Here is a 26,796-nt window from a genome sequence, read left to right on the forward strand (position 1 = left end):
AATCTCGTAAATCCATCTTTTCCAGTTTCAAACTGTGCGCTTATGTAAAAAAAAATAAAAACAAGGCTGTTTGATGAGATGAGGGCGATTGAGGCTTTGAGCACTGGGCGAGATTTAGATTAGGGATTGGAATAATAATCGGTTCATTGTTGAGAATTTACTAGATTGTGTGGACTGTTGATTAACCATGTCTTTAAACAACTGTCTTAAAAGTGAGTGCACTACTTGATTCAGTTGGCTGCAATACATGTAGGCGACATCAAAACAATAAAGCAAGACAAGTTACATCCACATGAAACGTTACAGGGATGCAGTACTTTTTTTGGGGTGTCTCGGACTCGTTGGCATTTGACTCCGACTCAGCCATTGGACTCACAAAATATTTGTATTGACTCGACCAAGTCCAAGTATATTTTTACTCCTGAAAATGAACGTCCTCCTTCAAAAGAAACTTGAAATCAAGTTTTCCAGCATTGACATTGGCCACCTAGTTACCATGGCTACCGGGCAGCGAGCCATCTGATTAGTTAACCTGACCACGAGTGCCAATGCACACAGTCTTTTTCTTTCAGCCATGCCAGTCAACAGCAGTGTTATAAAATTTGGTTTTATCAACCATTGAAAACTAGCATTAGCTGCAACATCCTCAAAAAACAAACAAACCGTGAAGCAACCTGCAGATTCTGTAAGACAATTTCGGACACATGCAGCACCACGTCCACATTTGTTCGACAAAAAGACATAAGACGCAGCCTGCCTGTATTCTTTCTTTACGAGGAAAGTTACGTGTCTTCACATTTTTGTATTTATATTAGGGAAAGAAAATAACGGTTCCAAGTTTCATCATGAAATTTCTCGAATTTTGTTGTCGTGAAATTTTAGTCTTAAAGTTTACTCTTGATCTCATCTGGATCTGGACCTTCGTCGACACAAACGTTGACTTGGACTCGATAGCGGGCTATAACAACTGCTTCTGGTGGCAGGAGTACAGAACATTTCATCCATTATTTACAATCCCCATCGTTGAGCAAGATGATTTATATTTTTTTTTAACAAATGGCCATCAGTTGTTTTGAAGTGGAGAAAGCAAAACTTCAAGCATAGAAATAACAGTGGGCCTTAAGGACATTTTACCACGCTAATAATTCTATTGAAACAGGACAAAATGTCTTCATGATAAAAGAGTGTCACTCCATTTGCTCGAAAATGTGTTGAAACGAGACAAATTTAACTATTGCATCAGGGACAAAATATCCATCAAGTATTGTTACCATTGGCCCATACGGACTGGTTCGACAAACCATGTACTCTATATGTCAAGAAAGATGATTTGTGTATTGCCATCAAAAGAATTGCTGGTTGTAAATCAGATGAATACTGCACAGGTAGGGGACGAGTACGAGGGGAAGGCGTGCAGCGTAAATTGCGATTTAACTTGACAAAAGGAGGATCCTGAGCGAGTCGCGACATTTATCCTGCCCATCATTGCAAGTGTCACCATCAGAGAGAGGGCGAGGAGCGGATGAGTGGAGGAAGAGATTAAGAGCGAGTAGCTCCAACGTCGGACAGTGGCTAATGGATTGTTTGGGCTTTTGGCTTCAAAAAAACACTCTGTGACGGTCATTTGATGAAAGAGCTGCATGCAGCGTATTGTCACAGTCGCTCATTTACGAGACGAGATATTTAGGAGTCACTTTTTGATTGACTTCTCACAGTGATGTGCTTGTCTCCTCTTCTGCTACTTTATGGCAAGCTTTTATATCCAATCGGGACTCTCAGTAACAATAAAGCAAACTATTGATGTCCGTTTTATTGTGCTTCCTTTTCCTCACCACTTTTCTTGATTAAACTGAGAAACCATCCTTTGACAAGCGACCTTGCCTCCCTCCGCAGTTCGATTTTTCCTCACGTATGCGATAAACTTTTACGCGTCAGTAACTCTGCTCATATGTGCTTAACTTATCACTGTGTCTAAAAAGCCAATCGAGAAATGGATTGCTCATCAGTCAAAGCAAAACCTTTTGATTTGGAATGCGATTCGCAGGTAACAAAATATCCTTCATCGATTAACTGCTGTTTTTCAAATATTAGCTGAAGTTGGGAGAAACTCTTTGTATGTTAGGAACTTCTAAATTATTGAGGTGAGTGTGCGTAAATATAAAGCTTATCTGACTCATTTTGTTCGACCGCACTTTTATTCAGACCGATAAGAGTAGGCTACTCAACTCTTGAGTAGCCACCGATACCACTGATTTCCTGTTACGTTTCATTTGCTACAAATGTATGAAAACTTCATTTGACTGTGATAAATGACGTTTTAAGCATAACAAACACGTCATGGCTATTCAAATGTAAACATTGCCACATTTTGGTTTCCTGCGCTGACGACAGCATTTGGCCTTTGCTTTATGCTTATCTTATTGCAGCAGAAGTGCGCTTGCTTATGAGTGTGTCTGTGCGGTTGAAGGTCTACGTCTCCATTTGCAGCTTCCAACAGCCTAAATATAGAAGGAGGATATGCTTGGTCATGCTTTAAGAGGGAACACATTTGTTGTTTGCTTGTTCCTCTCAAGCGCAATGCATGCGGATTTGCCCCATCAACAAATCATCTGTAAACTGTGGAGCTCCGTAATGGGGACACGGCCACTGATGTGTCTCGGGGCTTTCTCCGCTCAAGCTGAATCACACAGGCGGACGCACACAGACAACAGGGCGCATGCACGGCACGGCACGGCTTTTGGAAGGTCAAACTAAGAATAACTTTTGGTACATCACAAGCAGACACAAATACGCTTGTGATTGTATCTTGAAACACGTTCGCATAGATACGTATAGCTGCAAATACGTACAGTGCGCTGGAGGTGTTCAATGAAAACGCTCCATGACTCACTGCGACGAGCAGACAATCAGTTGGGAAATTACACGGTTAGCCTTTATGCTTGAACATGCGGGAAAGCCTTCAGGGCATCCATCTAAGATGTTTTTTTTAGCTAATTTGTACTGCAACTATGACTCACAGACATGGTGAGATCTCTCTGTGGAGCTGAGTAACATGAATGCACTAGAAATAACGCGCCACCATTTTTATAAGGCGTCATTTAATGCGGTGTGTATGAACACACTAACAATCTATAAGGTGAACTGCTTTAGTTTGAACACATTTTTTTTGGACTGCTCTGCTACACATGTATTTAGCTTGATAGACTTCAACTAGTAACGCTAACATTAGCTTGTTCTAAAAAAGTTCAAATGTATACTGTCAAATCCCAACAATAACACTCGTTTTCTTGCAAAAAAATATAAAATAAATATTGGCAATATTTGGGTTTGGGAAGGCCATGTAAACACGCACATAACCCGAATATGGTCTTATTTGAGTTTTTAAAAATTCAATTCTCACCATAACCCAAATATTGACTGCATGTAAAAGTAGTCGCGGAGTTAAATATATTTAAAAGCAAAGTGATGAAATAAAAAAAATAAACTTACTAAAATGACTAAAAAGAGTGTGTGGTGCAACAAGATTTTTGAAAATACTTTGAAAGATCATCATACGTGTGGAAAAAGAGCAACATTTTGAACCTGGATTTAAAATAATTGACACTTTATTGACATGTTTTGAATCATTATTCACTGTGATAAAGGATTCTACCAAATCCAGGGACGGCATTATACAGAAGTACGGAGAAAAGCATAGATTTTTCAAGAGGGGTTTTATACAGGTAGTAATAATTTTTGTAAATACAACAACAGCTGACTTTTCACTTCACCAGACCAAGCTATTCCTCGTGACAGTAAATGATCCATGGATTTGAGGGTTGTTTTAATAATTTGTCTCCTCGTTCTTTCTGCATTCCGTATCAATTTTCATCTTGTTTCCCATGCAAGCCTGAAAGCGCGTGTTGATACATGCAGGTATAGGCTTGCAGGCAGTCTTGATGCGAAGTGACATGTTGAGCGAGCACGCCATTGGACACAAGTCGCAAACCAAATGTAAGCAGGCGCTACCTTTATTAAAAGGTGCATCAAGAGCAGCAGATTGCATATCAACAACCAGCAACGATTTCATCGTAAAATCTCTTTTTTTTCTTTTTTTTTTAAGCATGCCTCATTCTTCTCCCTTTTTTTGAGAACTAATGTGATGGCAGTCAGTAGAAGAACCTCCTCTGGCTAAAGCCGCTTCACCTGCCTGCTTGTCGGCTCGGATTAAGGTTATTTCCACTTGCCTTACCTGACCCCTTCCAACACAGCAAACTTTTAACTTGTCCTTCAATACCCCACAGAAAATAACAAGAAATAAATCTGCTACTTGGATCACATTTTGCATTGTGTCCATAAACAACACATTTGATTATCATTTGTGCATCTTTGCATAGGCTGCTCTCTCTCTCTCTCTCGCTCTCTCTTTGCGGCCAGACTGCTCGTTGAGGCAGATGTTGCGTCTGCCCGACTGGCAGCAGGTCAGACACCCAAAGTGACTGCAAAATGAGACAAGGGGTCTCTCAACCGCAGTCAAGGTTCTCCGCGCTGACAAGCGAGCAGATGGCGCTTTGGCGCAAATAACAAACCAGATCAGGGAGACATGCTACCAAATCTTCACCGCATTTAAACCGCCAATGCGCATGGCCTTTTCCGCGTGTCACCTGCAAACAACAAGTTTGACCTTGATGCGAAAATGTATCGTATTGGAAGTGGATGATGGTCTTTTTTTACACGCCGTAGCAGCGGACAGTCTGACAGACACTCCAAAAACAGCTGCTCCACGTAAGAGAATGTGCTAGCTGCTAAACTCAACCAGATATGTACATGCTAATGCACCCGCAAACACATTTAAAAAGCTACATTTTGGGGGTGCTTCTTCTCTATTCCATATTCCCAAGCCTGCTAATAATATTCAATCCTAAAATAAAATAGCACCGCTTTGAACTGCAGAGGCTAAAATTAGACTAAAATACATCACACCATTTACAAGAGAAATTTCAACCTACTACTGTATTTTTTTTTTTAATAATTTGTCCACAGGGTTGAAGAAATGTTTGAAAACATCACTTGGATCAAAATGTACCTTTTTGAGAACAAGCGATTGGAAAAAATTTGATTGGAAAAAAAATATTTATCTTTCCGTCATAATTATTTTCAAACGCCCCGTTCCAACTACAGAACCCCTAGGCGGTATTGTGATGGTTCTGACCAAGCCATTTCAAAATAAATATGCACGGGTTAAGTTTAAACAATAAAATGTTGTGATCACACAGTACACAATTTCCTCCCCTTGGTCTCTCAAGAAACAAACAAAAAATACATTTGCTGTGACACTGCCAACTACTGGCCTGGCATGCATATTACTAAATTACTTTTTGGGTGCCTTTTTGTTTAGCGTCTTTGTAAACATGTCAATGTGAAAGCATCTAAATGAGCAGTATCCAAAAGAGCTGTCAAAGGTCAATTTAATTACACATCTAGTTCTTATCAGCTCATGACAAAAACTGTTTTAGGGTTATTATAAAATATTTTCAGCTGCAGCTTCAACAAAAGTCAGAATTAGTTTGGTCCAATTCATCCTTTCAGCACCTGACTTATAATTATCAAGCTCCGTCAAACCTCCAATTGTTACCTCATTGTAACAGCAACAATAGAGTCCTCCCATAGTGTTCATTTGGCAAAAAACGCCTATACCAAAGTGTCGGTGCTGTTTCAGTCCAAAATGAAAAAATCCCGTTTGATTAAATAACAGAATTGGAGGCTTAACATGTACAGCCGATTGTAATAATGTATTTAAAATGTTCATATCAGATAGTACACAAAAGGATGATGATCACATCAGATTAAATGTCATGTCCGTCAATGTTGGCATGCAAAATCCAATCCGGACCTTCACATGTTCTAGAAATAACCACACTCACACACATACACTCTAACAGAGTGCAGGGATGCTCACTCTAACATTTTACTTGTGGGGCCCACAATATGGGAAATGGAGGATTGCGCCAGTTTCTTCTTTAAGAATGAAACATTTCCTACGAAAATAATCCAAGCAAGGTCTTGCTGAGAAGTGGTCTTACCTGAGACAGTCCTGACAATCTCGGAGGTGTTTCTCAGGCCCACAAAAGAGAACTGGTAAAGCCTCCAGGAGCGGATGTCTCCCACCTCCACTGAGCTCCTCTTCCACTTGTACACAATCTCCTCCCTGGGGTAGCCATCTGCACCAGGACGACAAGCGCAGGGGGGGATTAGTATTTCATCCCTTACAGGAGTTCCTTCTATTGAGTTGCTCCCTCTTCCCATTCAATATCAAGCCAAAGTGCTCGTGCACAATACAATCTATTGAAGTCTTACAAAACGAAATCAAAAGGAATCTTAAATAACTTAGTCCTGCACGTCATGTTTTTTTTTCTCCCCATGATCGGAGGCTGCTGATGGCTTCCGTGGTGTACAGCACATGGAGTCAACTTGCTTGATGAGTTGGCTTCTTTCAGGCATGTGCCGTTGTGCCCGCTTGCCACATTCAAGCCAGCCCAGCCAATGATGACAGATTCACTGTTGTCTTACAAACTGGGAACTTACCTGACTGTTGTCAAATATGGCATAAGTCAGGTGTGTGTGTGTGTGTGTGTGTCTATGGCAGTGGCGGGCTGCGCATTTGCTACCTCTTTCACTTGAGAATTACTTGAATTAATTCACCTCTTACCACTGTCACAGTTATCAAAACCATCGTTAGTATATAAAATTACAACCTAGCAGCACAAAAGTTGCATCGCATGGAACAGTTCGAATTTGAAATCGGATGATCTTGGCATGGCAGCACAAAGAGGCTGAAATCTGATTGGACCAAATATCCAACCTTCACATTGAAGTACCGGAAGCAGTGCAACCAAGACTCAACCATAGACTGTTGGGACTAAATGGATACAATTTCATGCAGTAAATATTTAGGTTGCAAATGTAGGTCAGCGTTTTTGATGGTGCATCGGCCAGCACCGGAGGACTCGTTGGCCATGAACAGTGCACTGGAGCCAAAAGATGAGTTTGAAAGATGCCTAGGTTTCATCCAATTGAAATGAAGGACACTCTGGCTCCATATATAAGCACAGATCAGTTTTTCTTTTCTTCCCATGGTGCTTCTCTCCGTATAGACCTCATTAGCATAACTTTAGTCCTCTCCTACTCGTCCTCCCATGTGGCCAGTAAACTATTGAAATTTTCCTCAGCAAAGTAATGTTAGGGAAATTGAGTCAATCGTTGACTTTTTGAAAATGATTTATTCAATGTTTACTGTTTACTATGAAAAGCCATGACCTTCATGTTTTGTCCGAATGTCTGCCAATGGTCATTTCCTGAGGAAATAATAGCAATTTTGAAAAAGCACAGTCCACATACACTTCTATGAACTAGAAGGATGGGTACTATAAATGAATAACTGATTGTAACATTTGATAAATTGCTCCGCCGCCGCTAAATCAAATCCTCCAGGCAATATATTATGTGATTAAAGATGACTCTGGCAGCAAAACATGAGTCCAGCAATTCATTGCTTTGTTTTGCCACAGTAAATCACAGAAATGTTGTCGCGTCTTAAATTTTATGATGAAATCTTTATTTTAACAACTGGATGTACGTATTGGCACTGTTGCAAGTCTTAGATTATTATGGTTTGATCGTTGTTAGGTAGGTTTGTTTATTCAAAATGCATGGAGGTATGTATGGCTCATGGGAAAAGAAAGAAGACTTTCCTTGTACAAATTATTATATTACTAAGATTGTGATTTTTTTTTAGACAGGGGTTTTTTTCAGTGCCGATTTCAATACTGATTATTAGTAGCTCAAGGAGGCCGATAACCGATATTTGGAGCCAAAACTAATTCTACTGAAAGGGGAAATATTTCATTGTGTCAAAAATGTATCTTAGCCAAAATACGTCTTTGTTTTAAAATTCTAGTGAATGGCTCCTTACTGTTTTCTTCAATAAATAAACGTAAATTTTTTACTTATCTTAATTTCAATTTTAAACAGAAGTTGAGTTCACAGGGTCGGCAGCATTTTTAGAAAGTTAACTGAAAACGTAAAGCAACGGAACCCTGACTTTAACACAGTTTTAAATCCATCTATTGTTATAGATTATTATTATTATTAGCTGTATGGTTCTTCAAAAAGGCAGATATTTGTCAAAATGCTGAATATCGGTGCAGATAATTGAGTGGGCTGGCCGATAGCTGGTCTATCCCTAATTTATTGCCATCTGCTTGATTATCTATGGTATGAATTGTGCAGTCTAAATCAGATTCAAAATGGCCGTCCATACCTGATGACGTCATCCATAAAGCAGGAATTAACCTGCTAACTATCCAGCATTGTGCACTCCTTGATTTTCTATTGCTGATGTAACTGAAATGTGGTCGTTAATGCAGCGGTCCACACTTACAGCTTGAAAACTCCAGTGGACACGAGTGCTCATCCATCGGGAAGTTGTTCAGTTTCAGCTGGCATTCCGCATCGATGGTCAACCTGCGGGGGACACAGCACTAAAAACTAAAAAAAACACCCTCCTGACAGCAGTAGGAACGTTACAGCTGCTGTTTATCAAAACAAATTGATTTTCCGCATACCTGTCTTGTCACCACTTTTCACACTTGAGAGACCTCGAAGTCATTAAAGTCATTAAACTCGGCGTTAATAAGGGAATGACCTCAAGTGACTTTGACGCTATCGTCATGTATCATTGTCGTGCTTGGCACAGCGGTCGGTCATCCTAATTAACTAGCGCTCGCATTACCAGTTACTCCAAATAAATGAAGTGGCGAGTCGGTGTTGTGCATAGAAAACATCCATCAGGATTTGATTGAATCCGATGGACTTTCTTTCGTATTATCTCTCAAGATGTATGGTGGTGTCTGTCCAAAGCATCTGCTGCATTGAGGACAATCCGAAAAGACACAATAACATCCTTTTCCCCCCACAGCAATGTTCTCATTGTATCCGTTAGTTACCGTACAGAAGAAAATACTTTTGTTTCGGGTTATCATTTTTGACAACCCCGCCTCCCTACCGGAGCGTGTAGAGGATCCGCCCATCGTTCCAGATCCGAAGCATGCGATTGGGTGTTGTGATCCAGTGGGCGTCGGCCTTCTTGGAGTTGCGGAAAAAGGTGTCAGGAATCCAGATCTTCCCCACCATGTTGCTGTTGAGACGCAGAACCTTCATCGTGCTGTTGAATTTGAGCCTTCGGTCGTACCAGGTCTGAGCAAAAAAGATGTCGATGGTGTATTCCTGGCAACAAAAAAAACAAAATCACAAGAGCTTGACTAATTACAGTACATTATTACTTTTGTCTGAAGTTATCACTTGGTCATTTTCCTTCAACTCCATAATAAATGTGCTCAATTCAAAGAATCTTTCTTATGTATTTATTTTTTTATCCCCAGTAGTGAAGAGGAACATTTTGAGTGGCTCAACCTTAAAAGCAACGGGCCAATGATCAACTACTGCCTCTCATTTTTTGGCTCAAGTATTTTCAGACCTCATTAACAGCTAGACCAAAATCTACTGTCGTCTTTTCAGCCCCTTTGAGAGCAGCAAGGACTAGAAAAAGGAAGTCAGACGAATAAAAAGCCAAATGACAGAAGCCCGGCTGGCCGTAATAAAAGTGGGGAGAGCTATTGAGACGGAACCATCCGTCTTTTCTTACTTATTTAGTCACTTGAGGTTTCAAGTAAAGTACAGCAGGGGAGAACTAAACGGGTCACTTGTGTGCAAGAGGCCATAAAGGCATTAACTTAGTGACTAAGCTGAAGCCAACAATCACGTCCAAACCCATTCAAAGACTTTCAAAGCGGAGCTAAAAAACAACTAAAACCTGCTTTTTCGTCAAGTAGACTCTTGTCTCACTTTTCAGCTCCCTGCAATACCCAACGTCAAGTTTAATTACCTATGCCAAGTGCCAAGCTCGTGGTTTCACTTTTTGATATCAACCTGGATCAAATGCAGCTCTACAAAACAAGTAATCCTTTCTTACTATGTCGAGCAAAAAAACAAATATATAACGGAACATATGGTGTTCCACAGAGTTCAATTCTGGGGCCTCTGCTGTTTCATTGGGGTTCATCTTAAGAAAAAAAGCGGTGGTTGTTTTATAGTGTTCTCTAAATAAAAATTTAGTTGAGTCGAGTGATGGGAGTCAGCGTCCTAACTGCATAATTTGCAATGGAAAGTTGAGCAATTATAGTCCAGCACAATGAGTTATCTACAGTAACAACACTTTTAAGATACATGGAGACGGGAAATAAAAGAACACAACAAGATTCTATGGAAAATCTCTTCTCCCTCCCTCTTCAATTCATTTTGTTCACCAGTAAAGCCGACACGGATGTCTTGAATATAAAAAAACATCATTGGGTTGGGTGAACGCGCCTAGGAAACTGGTGGGCTTCAGTACCTCCACCAAGGTTAAGAACCACTGCTTCCAACCTTCCCTTCCTTTCCCTTGGTCATACTCAGATAGCATGTGTCTTCTTTGCCATATTTTCTACATTGCATAATTAAGAATACGAAATCACGCAGGTGCTTTGATGCGTACCCGCGCGCCATCTGTCTATTCGCCGCACTTCATCCCTACACAGCGCCCACATTGGTCATGTTACAGTGTGAACAAAAGAGCCCGTGGCTGATTACATATGAATATGAGGCAATCCGTCAACCCTTCATGTCAGCGCAGCGCCTTCGCACGCATACGCACAGATTCCCCGATGCCAGCACAAACAGTAAGTTCTAACACAGCCCCCCCCCCCCCCCCCAATTCAATACCTCACCGTCAACGCTATCCACAATATCACATAATAAACAGCAGAAAAGAAATAACAACATACCGTATTTTCCGGACTATAGGTCGCACTAGACCAAAAATGCATAATTAGGTAGAAAACAACATACATAAGTCGCACTGGAGTATAAGTCGCATTTTTTTGCGGGTACTTTACTACTACTTGAGCAAAAACAGATATTACGTCATCTTGGAAGGTAAGTTATAACATTAATAAAAGAGTAGAGAACAGGCTGAATAGGTGTCAGATTTGCTAACACAATGAATGTTCACTACTTGCAGCTTGTAGTCTGTAGAATAAGATTTTCTTTTAGGGGCATTTGTGTTCAGTGGTTCTCAGTTGTCTTTGTAAGCTAACGTTTTCTGTTTCAATATTTCATTGTTAAGGAGTATGAGATATCGGTGCGTAAGAGTGCCCTCTTGTTGCTGTCGGTGAAATGATTTACCCCCGGTATATTTCTTCATGCATAAGTCGCTTCGGAGTGTAAGTCGCAGGAACAGCCAACCTTTAAAAAAAAGTGCCAGGTCCGGAAAATGCGATATATGTGCTCTGTGTGGGGGTTTACAGCATGGCAAAACAATGGGATTGAAATGCAGAGGTGGGCATAGTCATTGACTGGAATTGATGATTGATGGAAGTGCCCACCTTTTAAAGTGTGCTTCAGCACTTTCAAGCAAATACTTGGTAATGCGAAACCTTGAAAAAATGCAGACTGAGCACCGAGTGAAGCAAGATTACTTCTGTCGATCGCGGTGAGAACACATGGTCCTTCTCAATCCGTGTATTTTCGTATTATATCATCAATTCCAGTCAATGACGATGCCCAACTCTGGTGAAATGTTGGAAAACAGTTTGAAATGTGTATCTAGATTGAGGCACTTCCCGTGAACCTTTGCTTGAGCTTTTCAAAATAGAGTTTGTACCAGTGCTTGCCTTTTCTCTAGATTCTAAAGTTCTTCCTGATTATCTACTTAGTAGGATAAGGCAAAAAACTAATTAGAATCTACCAGCTTTGTCAAAAACAAATGTACTTCCATTAGTTTGTCCTTAAAACCTTGAAAAAATGCACAGGCTGTAATTTGATGTGCAAATTAAATGTAAATTGTCTCAATGATTGTCCGAAAGGAAAAATGAACAAATAAAAACAAACACAAATTTTCATCCATTTTGTCAGGTTTGAATTCTGAATTTAAATAATGTGCAAAAGACGTTATTAATCGCTGTTGGAATCCAAGATTGTAAACAGTTGACTTATCTTAATTCTGATTGTTCAGCCTTGATCGTTCAACTTTCAACAAAAACTAGATATCCTTGTTGAGCATGTTGAGTAACGTTCAAACTGTCCACCCATCGCAAAATCAAAAACGATTCCCACATCCTTCAACCAACCCAAATAGTTGGGGTTAATCCAGCACAATACCGCATGTGCGTGTTTCATGGGTTTTACTGGCCGGGCCGTTATTCTGCACTGATTTTCACTATTTCGACAAATATCGGCTTAACTTTAGGGAACTATTTATTGAAATTCTCAATTAACTTTATAATAGATGCTGGTGACATGAGGAACTCCCTGCACCTTTTTTTTTTTACCTTTGAAAATTAAAAGAAAAAAACAAGTGAAACTTTAAAGCAATACTAAGGAACTTTAAAGTTATGTTGATTATGGCGGCGCCTTAGGACAAAAGCAATAATCTTATGCCTGAAGGAAGATCACATTTCCCATGAGGACAAGCACATTGCCTCGTTGTTTTTAGCTCAAATTGGCTTCTGTCTTTGTAATGAATGGGGAAAGTGACGTATGCCATAAAGTAGTCAGCACATTTGTAGTTTTTTGTGTGACTGTGTTCCTACCATCCTCCTCAAAGTTGCTCAGTGCCAGTAAAAATGATACAGACCCACTCACGCCATGGCAAAGGTGCCATTCAACTAGTTTTAAGTTGATGTTTCCTCAGAAGAGTTATGAAAATATCTTATTACGGTTAAAACGTTCCTTAGTGCTACTTTAACATTTCACTTATTTTGAAAGTTTAGAAAACGCTACGGGAGCTATTTACTTAAGTTTTCATTTAACTTTGATTTAACTTGAAGGCATGCTGATGTTAGAATAAAAAAAAAAAACATGTCTATTGCATTAAGATCCACATTTTGCAAATCAGAAAAGTTGGTCAATAAATATTATCTGAAAAGCATTTCGACAAAGTTAATTGTTGGAGTTTTTATTTGTTAATAATCACGCCAGTATCTCCTCTTACAAAAAATGAATATCGGCTCCAAATATCGATTATCGATTATCCTTGACTACTAATAATTGGTAACGTATCAGTTATGGGGGAAAAAACAACAATATGTCGTTCTATCCCTGGTTTTCATTTCAAAATTCAGACGTCTTTTTGAAAGTATAGATTGGAAGTATTGATAATTTACCAGACAATACAAGAGCGGCTATTCTAATATCTGAAATCTGCTCCATCATAATCGGCAACAGCTCTGTATGAATGAGGTGTTATAAGCTGTGTGCAGTGCAGCTGTTCCAGCCGCTGATGGACAGCAAAGCAGCATAAAGATTAGAATAACAGCCACGAGCGGCGGCAGCAGCTGCGACGCTGAGGTGTGCTGGAGCAACACGTTGACTGCCCATCATGACGCTCTCCACTCCCCGGGGTGGCGAACACGCATTTAGTCATTGATATTGCTCCTAAACGGCAGCAGATTAGACGCTTCAATCACGGCATTGAGACATTAAGAGCAAATTGCGGGTTGCTTACCATATTGATGGCGTTGACTGGGCCGATGCTGTTGACAAACATGTCTGTGTGGATCACTGTGGGTTTCACTGCAAGAAAAAGCACAAGAGTATTGGCGCACTAGGCTTGCATTTATTTGACCACATTGAGACCACCCTTTAAGAGTCTTTTGGCAATGTTAGAGAACAGCAGAGTTTAATAAATGCTCAACTCCTGACTTGCCCTGTGCAACATGAACTCGATTCCTCTTTCACGTGCTGCCACGCATGATAGGGAGCAGTGCAAAGGTGCAATTTTAGGGCCAGCGTGCTTCATAAATATTTGGCGTGATGATATACTGTAGCACATCGGGCATAATAGAAACTACGGCGAGTTACTGTACTGAGGAATCGCGTGAACACATTCATGCATTTTTGACTGACAAATTAAGAAAAGCGTTGGGGGAAAAAAAAATCCCATTTTGCTAACCCCACCCATCCATAAAGTTAAAGTATGCTTTGCTGATTGTGTGAAAAGTGAGGAAAAGAGTTACCAATATATTGTGTCTATCTGAAACAAGAATATGTTGCATCTGCTCAGTGTGGTGAGACACACAGACGCAAGCAGCTATGTAATGCTGTCAAAATTGATCGATTAATCAACAAGTAATTGATTATCAAATTACAACTACTTTAATAATCGGTTAATCGTTTAGAAGCATTTTTTAATTAAAAAAATTCAAATCCTCTGATTTATGCATATCAACACTAATTGTTCGCTGATTTCTGTTGGGGCCCGACCGATATGCATTTTTATGCCGATACCGATTTTTGGCGGAAAAAAATACAGAATGCCGATTAATCTGCAGATTATTTAAAAATACATATTTAATGCAGACAATAAAATTTATTTAATGGTGTACACACTTAAAGTTATTACAGAAAAACGTTGCGATTTAATTTTAGTAAAATAACTCGTTTTTCACGCATTGTGCCTTTACGTAGTGTTATCTCACCTGTGGGTATGTGTTCCCACAGCATTTGTGTGTAAATAGTCGTTACTTGAAGGAAAAACACTCCCAAAGTCTATGCTAACATCCTGTTAGCATTTGAATGGGATCCTCCCTTTGCTTTTAGCATTAGCGCTAGGCTAGCTATGTTTTTAAAACAAAGAATGTTTTGTATTTAAATATACATTGGATGTAATTCTTAGCGTCGTGTGTTTAGTTTTACAGTTAATTCCAACTGGGCTGTCATTAAACATTTTAAAGGACGCTTAGGGACAGAATAACATACGCTAGAAACTTGGTAGTTGCTAATGCTACGCAAACAAAATGGTGCATTCAGAGATTCATTTCTAAGAAGAAAACGTTAAGGGGAAAATAAAATGATTTGGTCGATGTTTGAAGGGCAATTATCGGCGGTCGATTAATCGGTCGGGCCCTAATTTCTGTAGTCCTTCATGAAAAAAGACTCATTATCTTATGTGTTAAATCAAATTAAATCAGTTTTTACTTAGTAACACAGTACAACATCAACACCCCCCCCCCACCCTTTTTTAATCAATATACAAATAAGAAGTACGAAATAAACATCAATTACTGGTTAATAAACAGTAATCATGGAAAAAAAATCTTATGTAATAAACTTTAATGCAAATTTCAAATGAATCTGATGAGCCGATTAATCGATTCTAAAAAAATATTCGATAGTGACAGCACTACAGACATGTTAGCGTCCATATAGCTTGAGCTGATGAGTCAAAGCGGGAACGGCTGACCAAAGGTGACGTCCAAGAGTGTTCAGGTGAAGATATGGGCTGCCGACATTATTGAGTGTTGCCATTCATTTTTCATGTCACTCTGTGGAACATCATGCATGATCACACAACAGCTTGTGTGACAACCTCACATATTGTGTCACATGTCAGTAGTGACTGTTGACATGACGTTCTCTATTCCGTAAGCATGGAAGAGCCGCCAAAATATTGACCAGACTGGATTCCACACATAAGGCTACAAATCCATGAAAGGTGTTAAGTGTGTATTTCTGATGTAATTTGAAAGCAAATATTTGTCATATAAGCACAGATGGCAAGAAACCTTGATTGCAAGTTATGCCAAAAGAGGCCCAGCAGAATTGTAGACAGATAAAGTAGAAGGCTGAGTTCCACAAACAGTTGGGTCAAAAGAGACCCAGTTATGGATCCAAAATGGACCGATCCACTTTATGGGTCAATTTGACCAAACTTTGAGTCAAGAAATTGGTCTTTTAGTGTAAAACAAGTCATACATTTTGGTCAGATCCTTTACTTGGCTCAAAAAATTGGGTCATTTTGTATAAAACAACCCAGAAAGTTGGGTCAAATTGACCCATAATGACCCCTAAATTACCGAATTTTTGGACCCAAGTAAAGGATCTGACCAATATTTATGAGTTGTTTTACACTAAAAGACCCATTTCTTGACTCAAAGTTGGGTCAAAATCGACCCAAGTCGAAGATCCGTCCATTTTTGACCCAACTATTTTTAGATGAATGGCTGAATCCGAAACTCAGTGGCTACATGCTACAAACAATCCAAGTGCGCATGCGCAGCTCGGAACGAGCACGCACAACATCGTTAAAGCAGGTTGATTGACGAGATTGAAAACCAAACAAACAGCAACAGAAATCCGTCGGGACCATATCTTTAACAAAGCGAAAGCTGACACAACACCGGGAGTATTTGATGCCCGCTAAAGTCCTCCCTAAATGCTTCCGTAGACCCGCTGAGGCTAAAACACTTGAAAGGAAGACTGTGGGCGCAATTAGGGATTAAATGCAATCCCACATCACTCTTCAAATGCTTGGAAGAGAGAGCAAATGTTTTTGCTGAGTGCGGTATAGCTGCTTTCTTGATTGGCGGTTGAGATGACAGTATAGCCGGCTAATTATAAGCCTCCAGTATCTGTGCAATTTTGACAGCAGATGTTGGAATAGCGAAACGTGTGAGAGGGAGGGTCAGAGCCAATTTGAAGATCACGCTCCTCGGTTAGGGTGGCGGCGGTCCGGCCGCAAAGAGACTTTATGTGTTGCTGTGGGCTTGATGCAGCCCCGCTCAAAGCAGATCTGACAACAAAAAAATCTGTCAGGGAAGTGTGTAAATAAAATCAGCCAGGTGCACTTTCTGTATGAGCACGTCACGCAAAGATGCTGACAGTTTGCAAAAATATTTTGTCCATTTCAAGGATGAACACAAGATGATGGCGGCACTTGTTTCAAGGAAAGCCAAAGCTAAAATACAGTCGCTCACTTCGTAAGAGGATTGGGGAGGCGCTTTCAAATCCCGCAACCAACAAAAAAATATTACAATTGAGGACTGCGGTGCAGGAACGGAACATTCTCATTACCGCTGCATGTCCGCCCGATTCTCCAAACATTTGCACATTGCAGCAGGGTAGGAAGAAAAACGACATTGACGTTTACCAAAGTATCACTGAGAAGTTTTGGTCAGCCAAAGGACTGAAGACACTCGAGATGGACCGACTGGTCTGGCCGATTATCGATGCCGATATTGAGCATTTTGACAAATATCGGTATCTGCCTTTTTCTTTTTCTTTTTAAAATCTGATGGCCGATATAATGTCAATCTAAAACCATTTTAATCTCAGGGAGCTATTTATTAAATGTTTTCAGTTAACTTTATAAGTGATGCTATTGACCACTTGTTTTTGTTCGACATTAAAACAAAGAAATGTAAAAGTTTAAGATTTCAGGTATTTTTAAATTTGGGGAAAAAAACATTTACTATAGAAAACTATCAAAAGCTATGGTATTTAGTTGTTATTTTACTTTTTAAGATGCGGAAGCTCCCTGAATGTTTTTAGAAATGTAGATGTCAATTATCTAAGATTAAAAAAATATATACATTTTGAAAAGTCAGAAAATGTGATCAATAAACATGCTTTAAGACATTACAGCAGAGTCAAAATTAGCATTTGTATTTTACAAAAATGTTCCCTCATATTTTTTTCACCCCTTTTTACTAAAAATTAATATCAGCTTCAAACATCGGTTATCACCTCCTTGACTACTATATAATTGGCATCTGTATTGGCCCTAGAAGCCACGTAGACTGATAGGTTGTGTTCGTCATTTTAATTTCAAACAACATAGCAAATTAGCCATGTTAGTCTATAGGATAAACCACAGATAAACAAAAGGCAACAAATTGTACAAACAAGCCACCCCGGATTCCTAAAGTCGACACACAACAAGTCGCTGCTTACTTTGGCATCATGAATAAAAGGAGGCAGCATGGATTGCTTGTTTATCAAAGATGATTTCTTATACTTTCATATGCATTGGGATTCACAAGCTGTGGTATGTTTTTTTCTCCCCCTCGCCAGCCCGTAGTAGCTTATTAGCATTCATTTACAACAGCCCGTATTTGGACAGCTTGTGGAGAATGACAAATAGCATCATATTCCTGCCATGTCATTGCGACGGAAGATTTATTCGGCAGGTCTGCATGTTAATAGCTCAAAGTAGCAAGAACGCCCAACGGGAAAAGTGTTCATCTTCGGCAAGATCATGTAGGAGCGATCCATTCATTTCTCTGGGAAGACACTTGTGTTATGTAGCAGCTATTACAAGGAAATGATTAAGTTGTGGATGCGGCCCAGCAACAATACAGACGAGCGCACAGCTTCTAGAAGCGGATGTGATTTCCCCGGGATATTGTACGTGGCCCCATCAATCATGTGTTGGAGGATACGTAAGGAGGACCAAAACTGTAAAAATTCCAAGACTAAGTAAATAAATAAATGACTAAAAGTGAAAATAAAAACAGATATAAAAAATATATTATTTGAAAATTAAATTTAAAAAAAATATATATAAATGGAAATAAAAAACTATATATATTTGTATTAAATTTTTGAATTATGTTTTTTATATCAGTTTTTAATTTCACCTTTAGTCATTTATTTATTTAGTCAATATATTTTTAATTTTGGCAGTTTTGGTCTATAATGCCAGGGCAAAATGTTATTCAAATGAGGGGGCGGTCCTAAGCGTGTCTTGGGTTGGACTCTATCGCTGCAAACTGCCTTCCATTTGTCTCGCCGACTTGAATAGAGAGCTCCAGCAATGGACAACTATCTTGTCCACTGTCACCTTGACTTGTTGTCGAGCAACTCCAGTCGCAAGTTGTGGTGAAAGTGAACAAGATAGTCGTCCATTGCTGGAGTTCTCCAATGCAAGCCGGCGAGACTTCCTCATCGCCGGCCCGCTCACTCGACCATTGAAAGGCAGTTTGCAACGGTGGAGACACGCTTAGGACCGCCCCCTCATTGGAATAACATTTCATCCTGGCAGTATGGACCAAAACTGCCAAAATTAAAAATAAATAAATGACTACAAAATAAATAAATGACTAAATAAATAAATGAGTACAATTAAAAATAAAAAGGAATCTAAAAAACATAATTAAAAAATTTAATAAAAAATAAATGTATTTATGTATGTATATATATATATATATATATATATATATATATAGTTTTTATTTGCATTTATTTATTTTTATTACATTTTCGAATTATAATTTTTTATATCCGTTTGATTTTTACTTTTAGTAATTTATTTATTTATTTAGCCATTTATTTGTTTGTAATTTTGGCAGTTTTGTTCCACCATAGATAAGGAACAACAACGCGTGCTATTCAGATGACGTATGTACGCTTGTGGACTCGAGAGCTCCACCCAACTGTCATTGGAAGGAAGAAAGCTACTTGCCTTACACAAAACATATCAAGGTTTACAAGAACCTGTCAACCACATCACCACCAAATGGTACCAAAGTTGCGATAAAAGCCCAAACGTCTTTTCATTGCATGGCAATGAGATTGTTATGGGAGTCATTTCAGACACTTAATGTGTCGTTTTACACTTAAGAAGTCACATTTGCATGTTTGAACGTGGAAAGATTGTCCCTAAAAGTGGCTGTTTGGTGCTGTGGCTAAAAATTCTTCTGTGAATAATCAGCGCCTACCTCCGATGTCGGGCCTCAGTTTGTTGTCGTAACCGTCTAGTAGGCCGTTGAGGATGTGTGTGACGTCACTCTCGTACACCTTTGGGGTCAGCACCCATGTCTTGTTGGCCACCTCGTCGTCATCATCCGTCTGAAAGGAGCTGCAATGAGGAGAACAATGCCTGCACTCAATTTTTGTTTTCAAGAAGAGCTTGATGCTTCTTATGGTTTTCTTGATTAAGCTGAAAGAAAACACGAAACCATTGATGTTACATCCAGCCATTCATTCTCTGAACCGCTTCAGCTTTTGGATCTGGTGAACGGAATTAAATACACAGTAGAGTAAATGTTTTCAACTTACAATACATACAATTTTCTCAACTACGTTTCTTTATCTTGCCCAATGGAACAGTTAATAACATCTCAAATGCCCTTAACTTATTCACTGTAATTGGCGGCTATAGATGTCAAAAATTAATTTTAACTATTTCAATTAGTTTAACATTTTTTCCCACTTTTGTTAACAAGAGTATGAAAACCTAGGAAAAAATTTGATTGTACATTTATAACAGATATACAATTTTTTATTAATCGTGAGTTAACTATTGAAGTCATGCGATTAATTACAATTAAAACACCTGACGTGATTTAAAAAAAAGATTATTAAAAATTAGGGGTGTCAGTCGATTACAATTTTTAATCATAATTAATCGCATAGATTCACTAGTTAACTCACGATTAATCGCACATTTTATATCTGTTCTAAATGTACAAAACAAAAATTATAGGTTTTCATACCCTTGTTAATAAAAGTGGAAAAAAATTTAAACTAATAGAAATAGTTAAAATGAATTTTTGACGTCTATAGCCGTCAATGGCAGTGAATGAGTTAACAATGAATGTCACCAAGGAAAAGAAAAATGAAAACACAAAAATGCCTTGCCCTTTCACGGACAGGCATGACGTGGTTCGATTGCATGTCTACAACAACGAGTTTTTGTTGTTGTTGATGTTGTCAAAGTTTTTTTGCTGTTTATAATCACATTTTTGGAAAGGAAATTATGATGAGTGCCGCAGTCAGGAATCATTAGTGTTGAGTTGCAAAGTATGATTGTGTGCATCAATAACTGAAGCCTTGTGGTTGTGTAGTTGAGGTAGATTTAATACCTGTGATTACTGTAAAACGTTCCGTACTTATTTTATATTGTGGTATTTAGGGAATGCAAGGTCTGATCTAAGTGCTCACTAATTTGGTTTACTCAAACACCTGAGCGTCTTACTTGACATTTTATTTTTCTACCAATTCATGTATCATGTGCACAAATAATATAAGTTCAAGTCAGACTCATGATCACATTTGTGAATGTGAACAGCTATCTGAGAAATAAAAATGTGGGCAGATTGACATACACGGAGTTGTCGAAAATAGAATTGTGGTCTCATTCAAAGCTGTTCTACCTCCAGTAAGCATCGGAAGAGATTGGGGATCCTTCAACAAGCTGTGAGCTTTCTTTTAGCGAGGCTTTGTGATTTTGGGGCCCTGAGCGGAAACAAAATAATAAAGTCGGACGAAAAAGGGGAGGCGGGAGTAACAGATCTGATAGCGTTCTCATGTTCCCAGGCCGAGAGCCAGGAATAACACTTTGACCTGCTTGCACTTTTTCTTTCGATTGCCTTAAGAGCCATCATGCGCCATCCATTTCCACTTGGACATCCAGGCCCAAACATTAAATCTTAACTGGATTACTCGGGTGGCCCCTTTGCAAAATGTCTAGCAGCCTATGTTTGGATTTGTAGTCCAAAAATACGTTATTAAAATAAGGATTTCACTCAAAATGTGGTTGCCACAGTTAGCCACTTGCTAAAAGGCATGCTCATATTTTTAGATCTTGTTACGCAAGGAATCTATCTTTTATCTTAAATTTTGTGTATCTTTTCAATTATTGTTGGTTCAATTCTGAATTGTACGACCGCAGCAGTGTAGAAAAAAGCACAGAGGAGTTTGTTTTTGGCGCTTCCTTCACTGTATGTGTGCATTCATGGAAAAGCTCCAAATGTAAGTAGATCAAACGGAAGAGCCAGCACAAGCAGATCTGTGCTCTTGCCTGCTAATTGAGTACCTGAAGGTCCGCTGAGACGCCCGAGCCAAACTTTGTTTTTCATGCATATGCATGCGCACGCATGAGTGCGGCTTAACGAGAGAGATGTCTCCTTCAAAGGCGTCCATACTTCTCGTGGCATATCAAGAGGAAACTGAATTTTGCTCTGCATGCCGCACTTAAAACCGCAAACGGCTAATCTCAACCAAAGCGAGGACCGTGTTTACCGCCAGTAAAACATTAAGACCATCGATAAAGATGGTCACCATCCATCTCATTAGCGTCTTCCAAGGAAAGCCCCGAGTGAGAGAATGCAAGCATGCGTTTGCATGTTTCACTGGCAGCGTGGCTAATAAACGTACCGAACTCAAATGAACCTTTGTGCTTATCAGCGCTCAACATGAAATGAGTTCTACGTACGCCCGTGCAGCAAAACAACAGCCCCCGCTTTGGATGTCACATTGTGACCACGGTCCTCCTACACCACGCCATGAGTCACTTTTTAGTGAGGAACACAAAGCCAATTCCATCCAAGCCAAACATCATGCACAAGTTGAGGAGAAGATCGCTTCAAGTGGGTCAGCCGTTATATTCTTAACTGACCTCTGGCAGGGAAAGCCGGGCTATTTATGGCTTCAACTGAAACCAGATCACGGCACACTACAACATCATGAGATCCAAAATAAGAGCATTATTGAACAAACGATACATTCATCTGTATTGCAAGATACAATATCAGATTCACTATACATAAATATTTTGCTTTCATAGTTTCGACCTGCGCTAAAACTAAGGCAACCCAAGTGTGACAATAAATCAAACAAATCTGTGGCTTTACCACTTGAATTTGACCTCTTTCAAATTATTAACAATGATATGTAAACAATCATGTGAACGAAACTTTGGAAGCACTGAACGTATGTAAGACGGCGCTATTTATTTTTATTTGCGCTAAATTCACGACAGAACAAAGAGGGTCCGAGACGGCAGTGACTGAGACGAGCGAGAAAACAAAAAACACGTGACCATCATTGCTGCGGCCACGTCCGACCCTCCAGTCCGAAATGAGTTTGACCTCAATACCTTGCTGAGGAATACGACAGACTCTTCGACTTGGAAGCAAAGTGGCATTTTCATCCCCATTTTTCTTTTGTCCTGTTGAACGCTCAACACTGAAAAGGGGAAACGCCAAAATCGACATTTACATAATGAGTAGGGATGTCCGATACGATACTCAAATCTTCAGTACTCACCGATACAAGTACAATTAGAACTTATGATACATAAAATTTCCAAAACCAATGACAGATGATTTAAAAAAAAAAAATACATGTACTGTATATCCTGATTATATCAAATTTCCTTAAAATTGCTTGAAATGAATATCAATTATATATTTTTTCAATTTGCTCATAAAAGTGCATTTGCATAGAGCACACAATAAAAATTAATTTCAAAAAACAGATAAATAAAATTAAACTAATAATCCAGTGGCCAGGGGGAAAAAAGTGCCAATTAAAATAGGTGGCTGTACAACTTATTTTTAAGGAATACAGTGAAGTGCAAAGAATTAAATTAAATTCAATAGTGCTTCAAGTAATTTAGTAATATCTACCATGTTAAGAATTCCTCAAGCTGTTTAGTTATATCTTGTTTTGAAATCCATGCTTTTAATTTGGAAGGTATTTCCGTTTCCTGTTTCACGTTCTCCGTTTGTCATTCATCTCACAGCAATGCAGTCGTCAATGACGATATACAATATAATGTACAAACATCTGTCTGCACTTCAGAGCTAATTAAATTGTTGAGTACAACTGAAGAATAATGAGCATTGAATCATGCAAATCACCATCATAGAGTTTCAAAATGATGCGTCTTCATTTTCCCCTTTTTCCAACAGGGCCAACTTTGCATGTCCAAATGGCCTCGTGTCTTTCAAAGTTGGGACACTTTGTGTAGTTTGATGCTGCATAATGCAATCCCGCAACGCAACATTGAATCACAAAGTAGCATCTTACTGAAAGCGGGGCTTTGACAAAGACGTCTTATGTAAGTGTCTCATCACAGATTCAAATTTGCCATGTTGCTATTGAAGGAAACACATATGTTGTTTGATTAGATGACAAAGGTTAATCGCTGGGATGGTTTAGAACGGCAAAACGTATTCAAACCATAACAACAGCAAGGCCATTGCTGATTCACGCCCACTGGCCACAGCTAAAACTACGTCCAATCAAACTCTACCATTATGAAAACATTTTTGGAATAACTCTTTCAGACCTGTAAAATGAAAATATGCTTCCTCGACAAAGTATTTTTCGTACAAATATTATAGCATAGCTGCTGCATTAGCTAGGTGGACAACACACCCAGCATTTAATGGGCTCTTCTATTTAGAAGTGTCCCGATACAACATTTTCACTTGCGATACGATACTGATATTGCACCCTAGCGATACATGCTTTGACTTTTGTTTCCCTCTTTGAAATGTTAACCCTAACCCAACTATTCAAATGAGGAACAACAGTCAGCAACAGTAGGTATGTCTTATTTATTCCAAACATTATAAATTCAATCTCAAACATGAGATTGTACTGCACTTGATAATGGGCCTTATACAGTAATGCGATATCGTAGGTTTTTTGGGGACTGATACCGATCCAAATATCAGATCTCAATATTAGATGGGGACGCCCCTATTTCTATGACAGCAGAGGCCACGAAATGATACAATACATTTATTATGATGTTAGCATAGCTTAGTGATGACTGTGCATTCCGACTTTCAAATATTGCTGCCGTAGGAATGGAACTCCATCGTAAACAGAGTATTTACAATTGTGTTGATTTTGTAATGTGAAGTCAGCTGTAGCTCAATATGATAACCGAGAGCCTTCAGTATGATGCATGGCAGGTTTATGCCACAGCAAAGAACAATGTGAAATACCTCCCTTGATAGAAATGCTTGTTGGAATTGTTGCTTATATCATACAGGCAATTAGATGAAGTTCATGACAGACTTCTGATGCATCAGAAATGTGTACTTAAATTGTAATGAATCCTTCATTAACCTATGCTAACACAGTAGGAAAGTAACTAAATATTTGAATGGAAAACGTGTAGACCATAAATACAAACTGATCCTAAAAAAACACTGAGGTGGCACATCTGCGCCGTTCAAACTTATTGCTTATTTCTTTAAATGGCCAACACACCCATCAAGAATCATGAGCGGATGTTATAAGAGATGTCTGATACATGTATGATGCAGACCAGGGCTGGACTGGCATTTTGACTTATGCCCAAAGGCCTGGCCCGACTCCTGACCATACCTGTCTAACACATTGTTAGATATTTTGACTGATGTTGGTTCAGTACTTTATTTTGCTGTCTATATTCAAAATGGATTTATGGATTAGTCCCTCTAAATTGTGGGCCAGTCTCTTGGGGTAAAATGGAGGGAAATAATAACTAAAAAGCACTGCATCTGCCCCAAAAGACGACGACCAACCGGGCATCTAACCTGTATGCCACATGGGCAGACCAGCCCTTGCTGACCAATCAAAAACTCTCTTTATGAAGTCCCAATCTTTAATACAGTACTGAATGTATCAAGCCTGAGTACCTAATAAAGTGACCTGTGAGTGTATATGCCTCCATTTTTTCCCACCTCTCTATCTCGTAACAGACGACAAACCATCCATTCTCTCCTTCTCCATCTTAACTCTAACCATAAATAATGTTCCAACAGCAAGAGAAAGACACGCAGTGCATCCCTGGTTCAGCTGCACGGACCATGTCTGTTGTGTGCTGTGCTTCCATACTTGTCGATGTAACCGTCTGCCATTTTGAAATGAAGACAAGGAAGGGAAAAAAAAACACTTATTTGAACGAGCGTCCACAATGTGCTCTCTCTTCTTGTGTAGCCGACCGTCATCTCACACACACACACACACAGTCGCATGTACGTATAGAGCCGTTTGGCTTTTGGACTTAAATACACTTGATCCTTCCAAACGGCTTAGCTGTAGCATCACTTGAGCTGTAGCTCGCCTGTGCTATTTGAACAGCAGCCAGCGATCATGCAAAGCATTCCTTAAATATGAATTATGACGCTCGATGTGCGCCCCAAATGAATTCCTCGCTACTTCAAATTCACATTCATGCACATGAAACACGTTTATCAGACAGTGCGTTACGAGTGACGTGAAACACACGAAGAGGACACGAGTACGACGACGTGATATTTGGCGAAATTTGGTGCTTAGCATCGTCGGCTAGGCAAAGGAAGGCTAACGCTAGCTGACATTAGCAAGCATGCAGCCTGGCAAGAATAATGAGCAAGTGGCTTGTTTACCTGCTGGGGAGGTTGACGGCGATCAAGAGCCAGACGAAGAGCTTGGCCATGGCCGTCGAGCACTTGCAGACTGCATTTGGTGAATCCGTCGTCATTCTCACCATCTTTTGGCGCAGATGCCCGTCCACTTGTTCAGTGCTTTCCCAGCCCACGATGCATCACGCAGCCGCTTTTCTTTTTTTTCCCTTTCTGCTTCTTCACGCGAGGAGCGCAGCTAGGCTCGTCATCGAGAAAATAAAGCGAGTCCAAAAACACTCAGACAGATAAATAAATAACAGAAGTCGTCCCTGTGCTGCGTTCTGGTCGTAAGGGGCCGTGGAATGACACACCTAACGGGATGTGGAATTTGCCTGGCTTGTCGGCGTGAATGCAGATTGGGAAGCAGGCTGCGGGGCTGGCAAGAGACCCCGATCGAGGCACGTTGCTGCAGCGCGGATCAACACACGCCCGGTTTCACCACGCACACACAGACGCACACGCGCTCCCTCCACAGCATCTTTAGCCGCGTGCTAAAGCAATTATTTATACTGACATTTCGGACATTTTTGCAAAGAAAATCCAAATCAAACAAGTTATCAAGGGCCGAACTCATGACTCCCAAAACATTCAATGGAAAAGTCCTCAAAAAGTTCTGCACATTTTCATACACTGGTCCTAATAAGTTGATGGTTTGATCTGTTTTATTGTATGATTGCCACCCGATGCTGGTGTTGATGTCACCTGTCAAACGGTGTTTGTGTTTGTGTGAAACGGATTAGTTTGTTGACTGCATACGGTTAGCACCGCGGAC

At 39.6% G+C, this 26,796-nt stretch overlaps 1 protein-coding gene across 4 annotated transcripts in view; it reads right to left on the minus strand.

The window, feature by feature from the left end:
- Positions 1-26,472, minus strand: part of gabrg2 (gamma-aminobutyric acid type A receptor subunit gamma2) — a 42,370-nt gene extending 15,898 nt beyond the window's left edge. For all 4 annotated transcript variants that reach the window (XM_086097839.1, XM_086097838.1, XM_086097836.1 and 1 more), the window contains exons 1-6: positions 26,007-26,472; positions 19,572-19,711; positions 13,580-13,647; positions 9,044-9,264; positions 8,420-8,502; positions 6,063-6,200 (exon numbers count right to left, since the gene is read on the minus strand). In XM_086097839.1, coding sequence (XP_085953965.1) covers positions 6,063-6,200; positions 8,420-8,502; positions 9,044-9,264; positions 13,580-13,647; positions 19,572-19,711; positions 26,007-26,110 — 754 coding nt within the window. In that variant the 5' untranslated portion in view covers positions 26,111-26,472. The remainder of the gene's footprint in view (positions 1-6,062; positions 6,201-8,419; positions 8,503-9,043; positions 9,265-13,579; positions 13,648-19,571; positions 19,712-26,006) is intronic.
- Between the last annotated feature and the right edge of the window lie 324 nt (positions 26,473-26,796).

Source organism: Leptonotus elevatus, chromosome 16 (genome assembly GCF_054856555.1).
Source record: "Leptonotus elevatus isolate MCC_2025b chromosome 16, RoL_Lele_1.0, whole genome shotgun sequence".
Taxonomy (NCBI): Eukaryota; Metazoa; Chordata; class Actinopteri; order Syngnathiformes; family Syngnathidae; genus Leptonotus; species Leptonotus elevatus.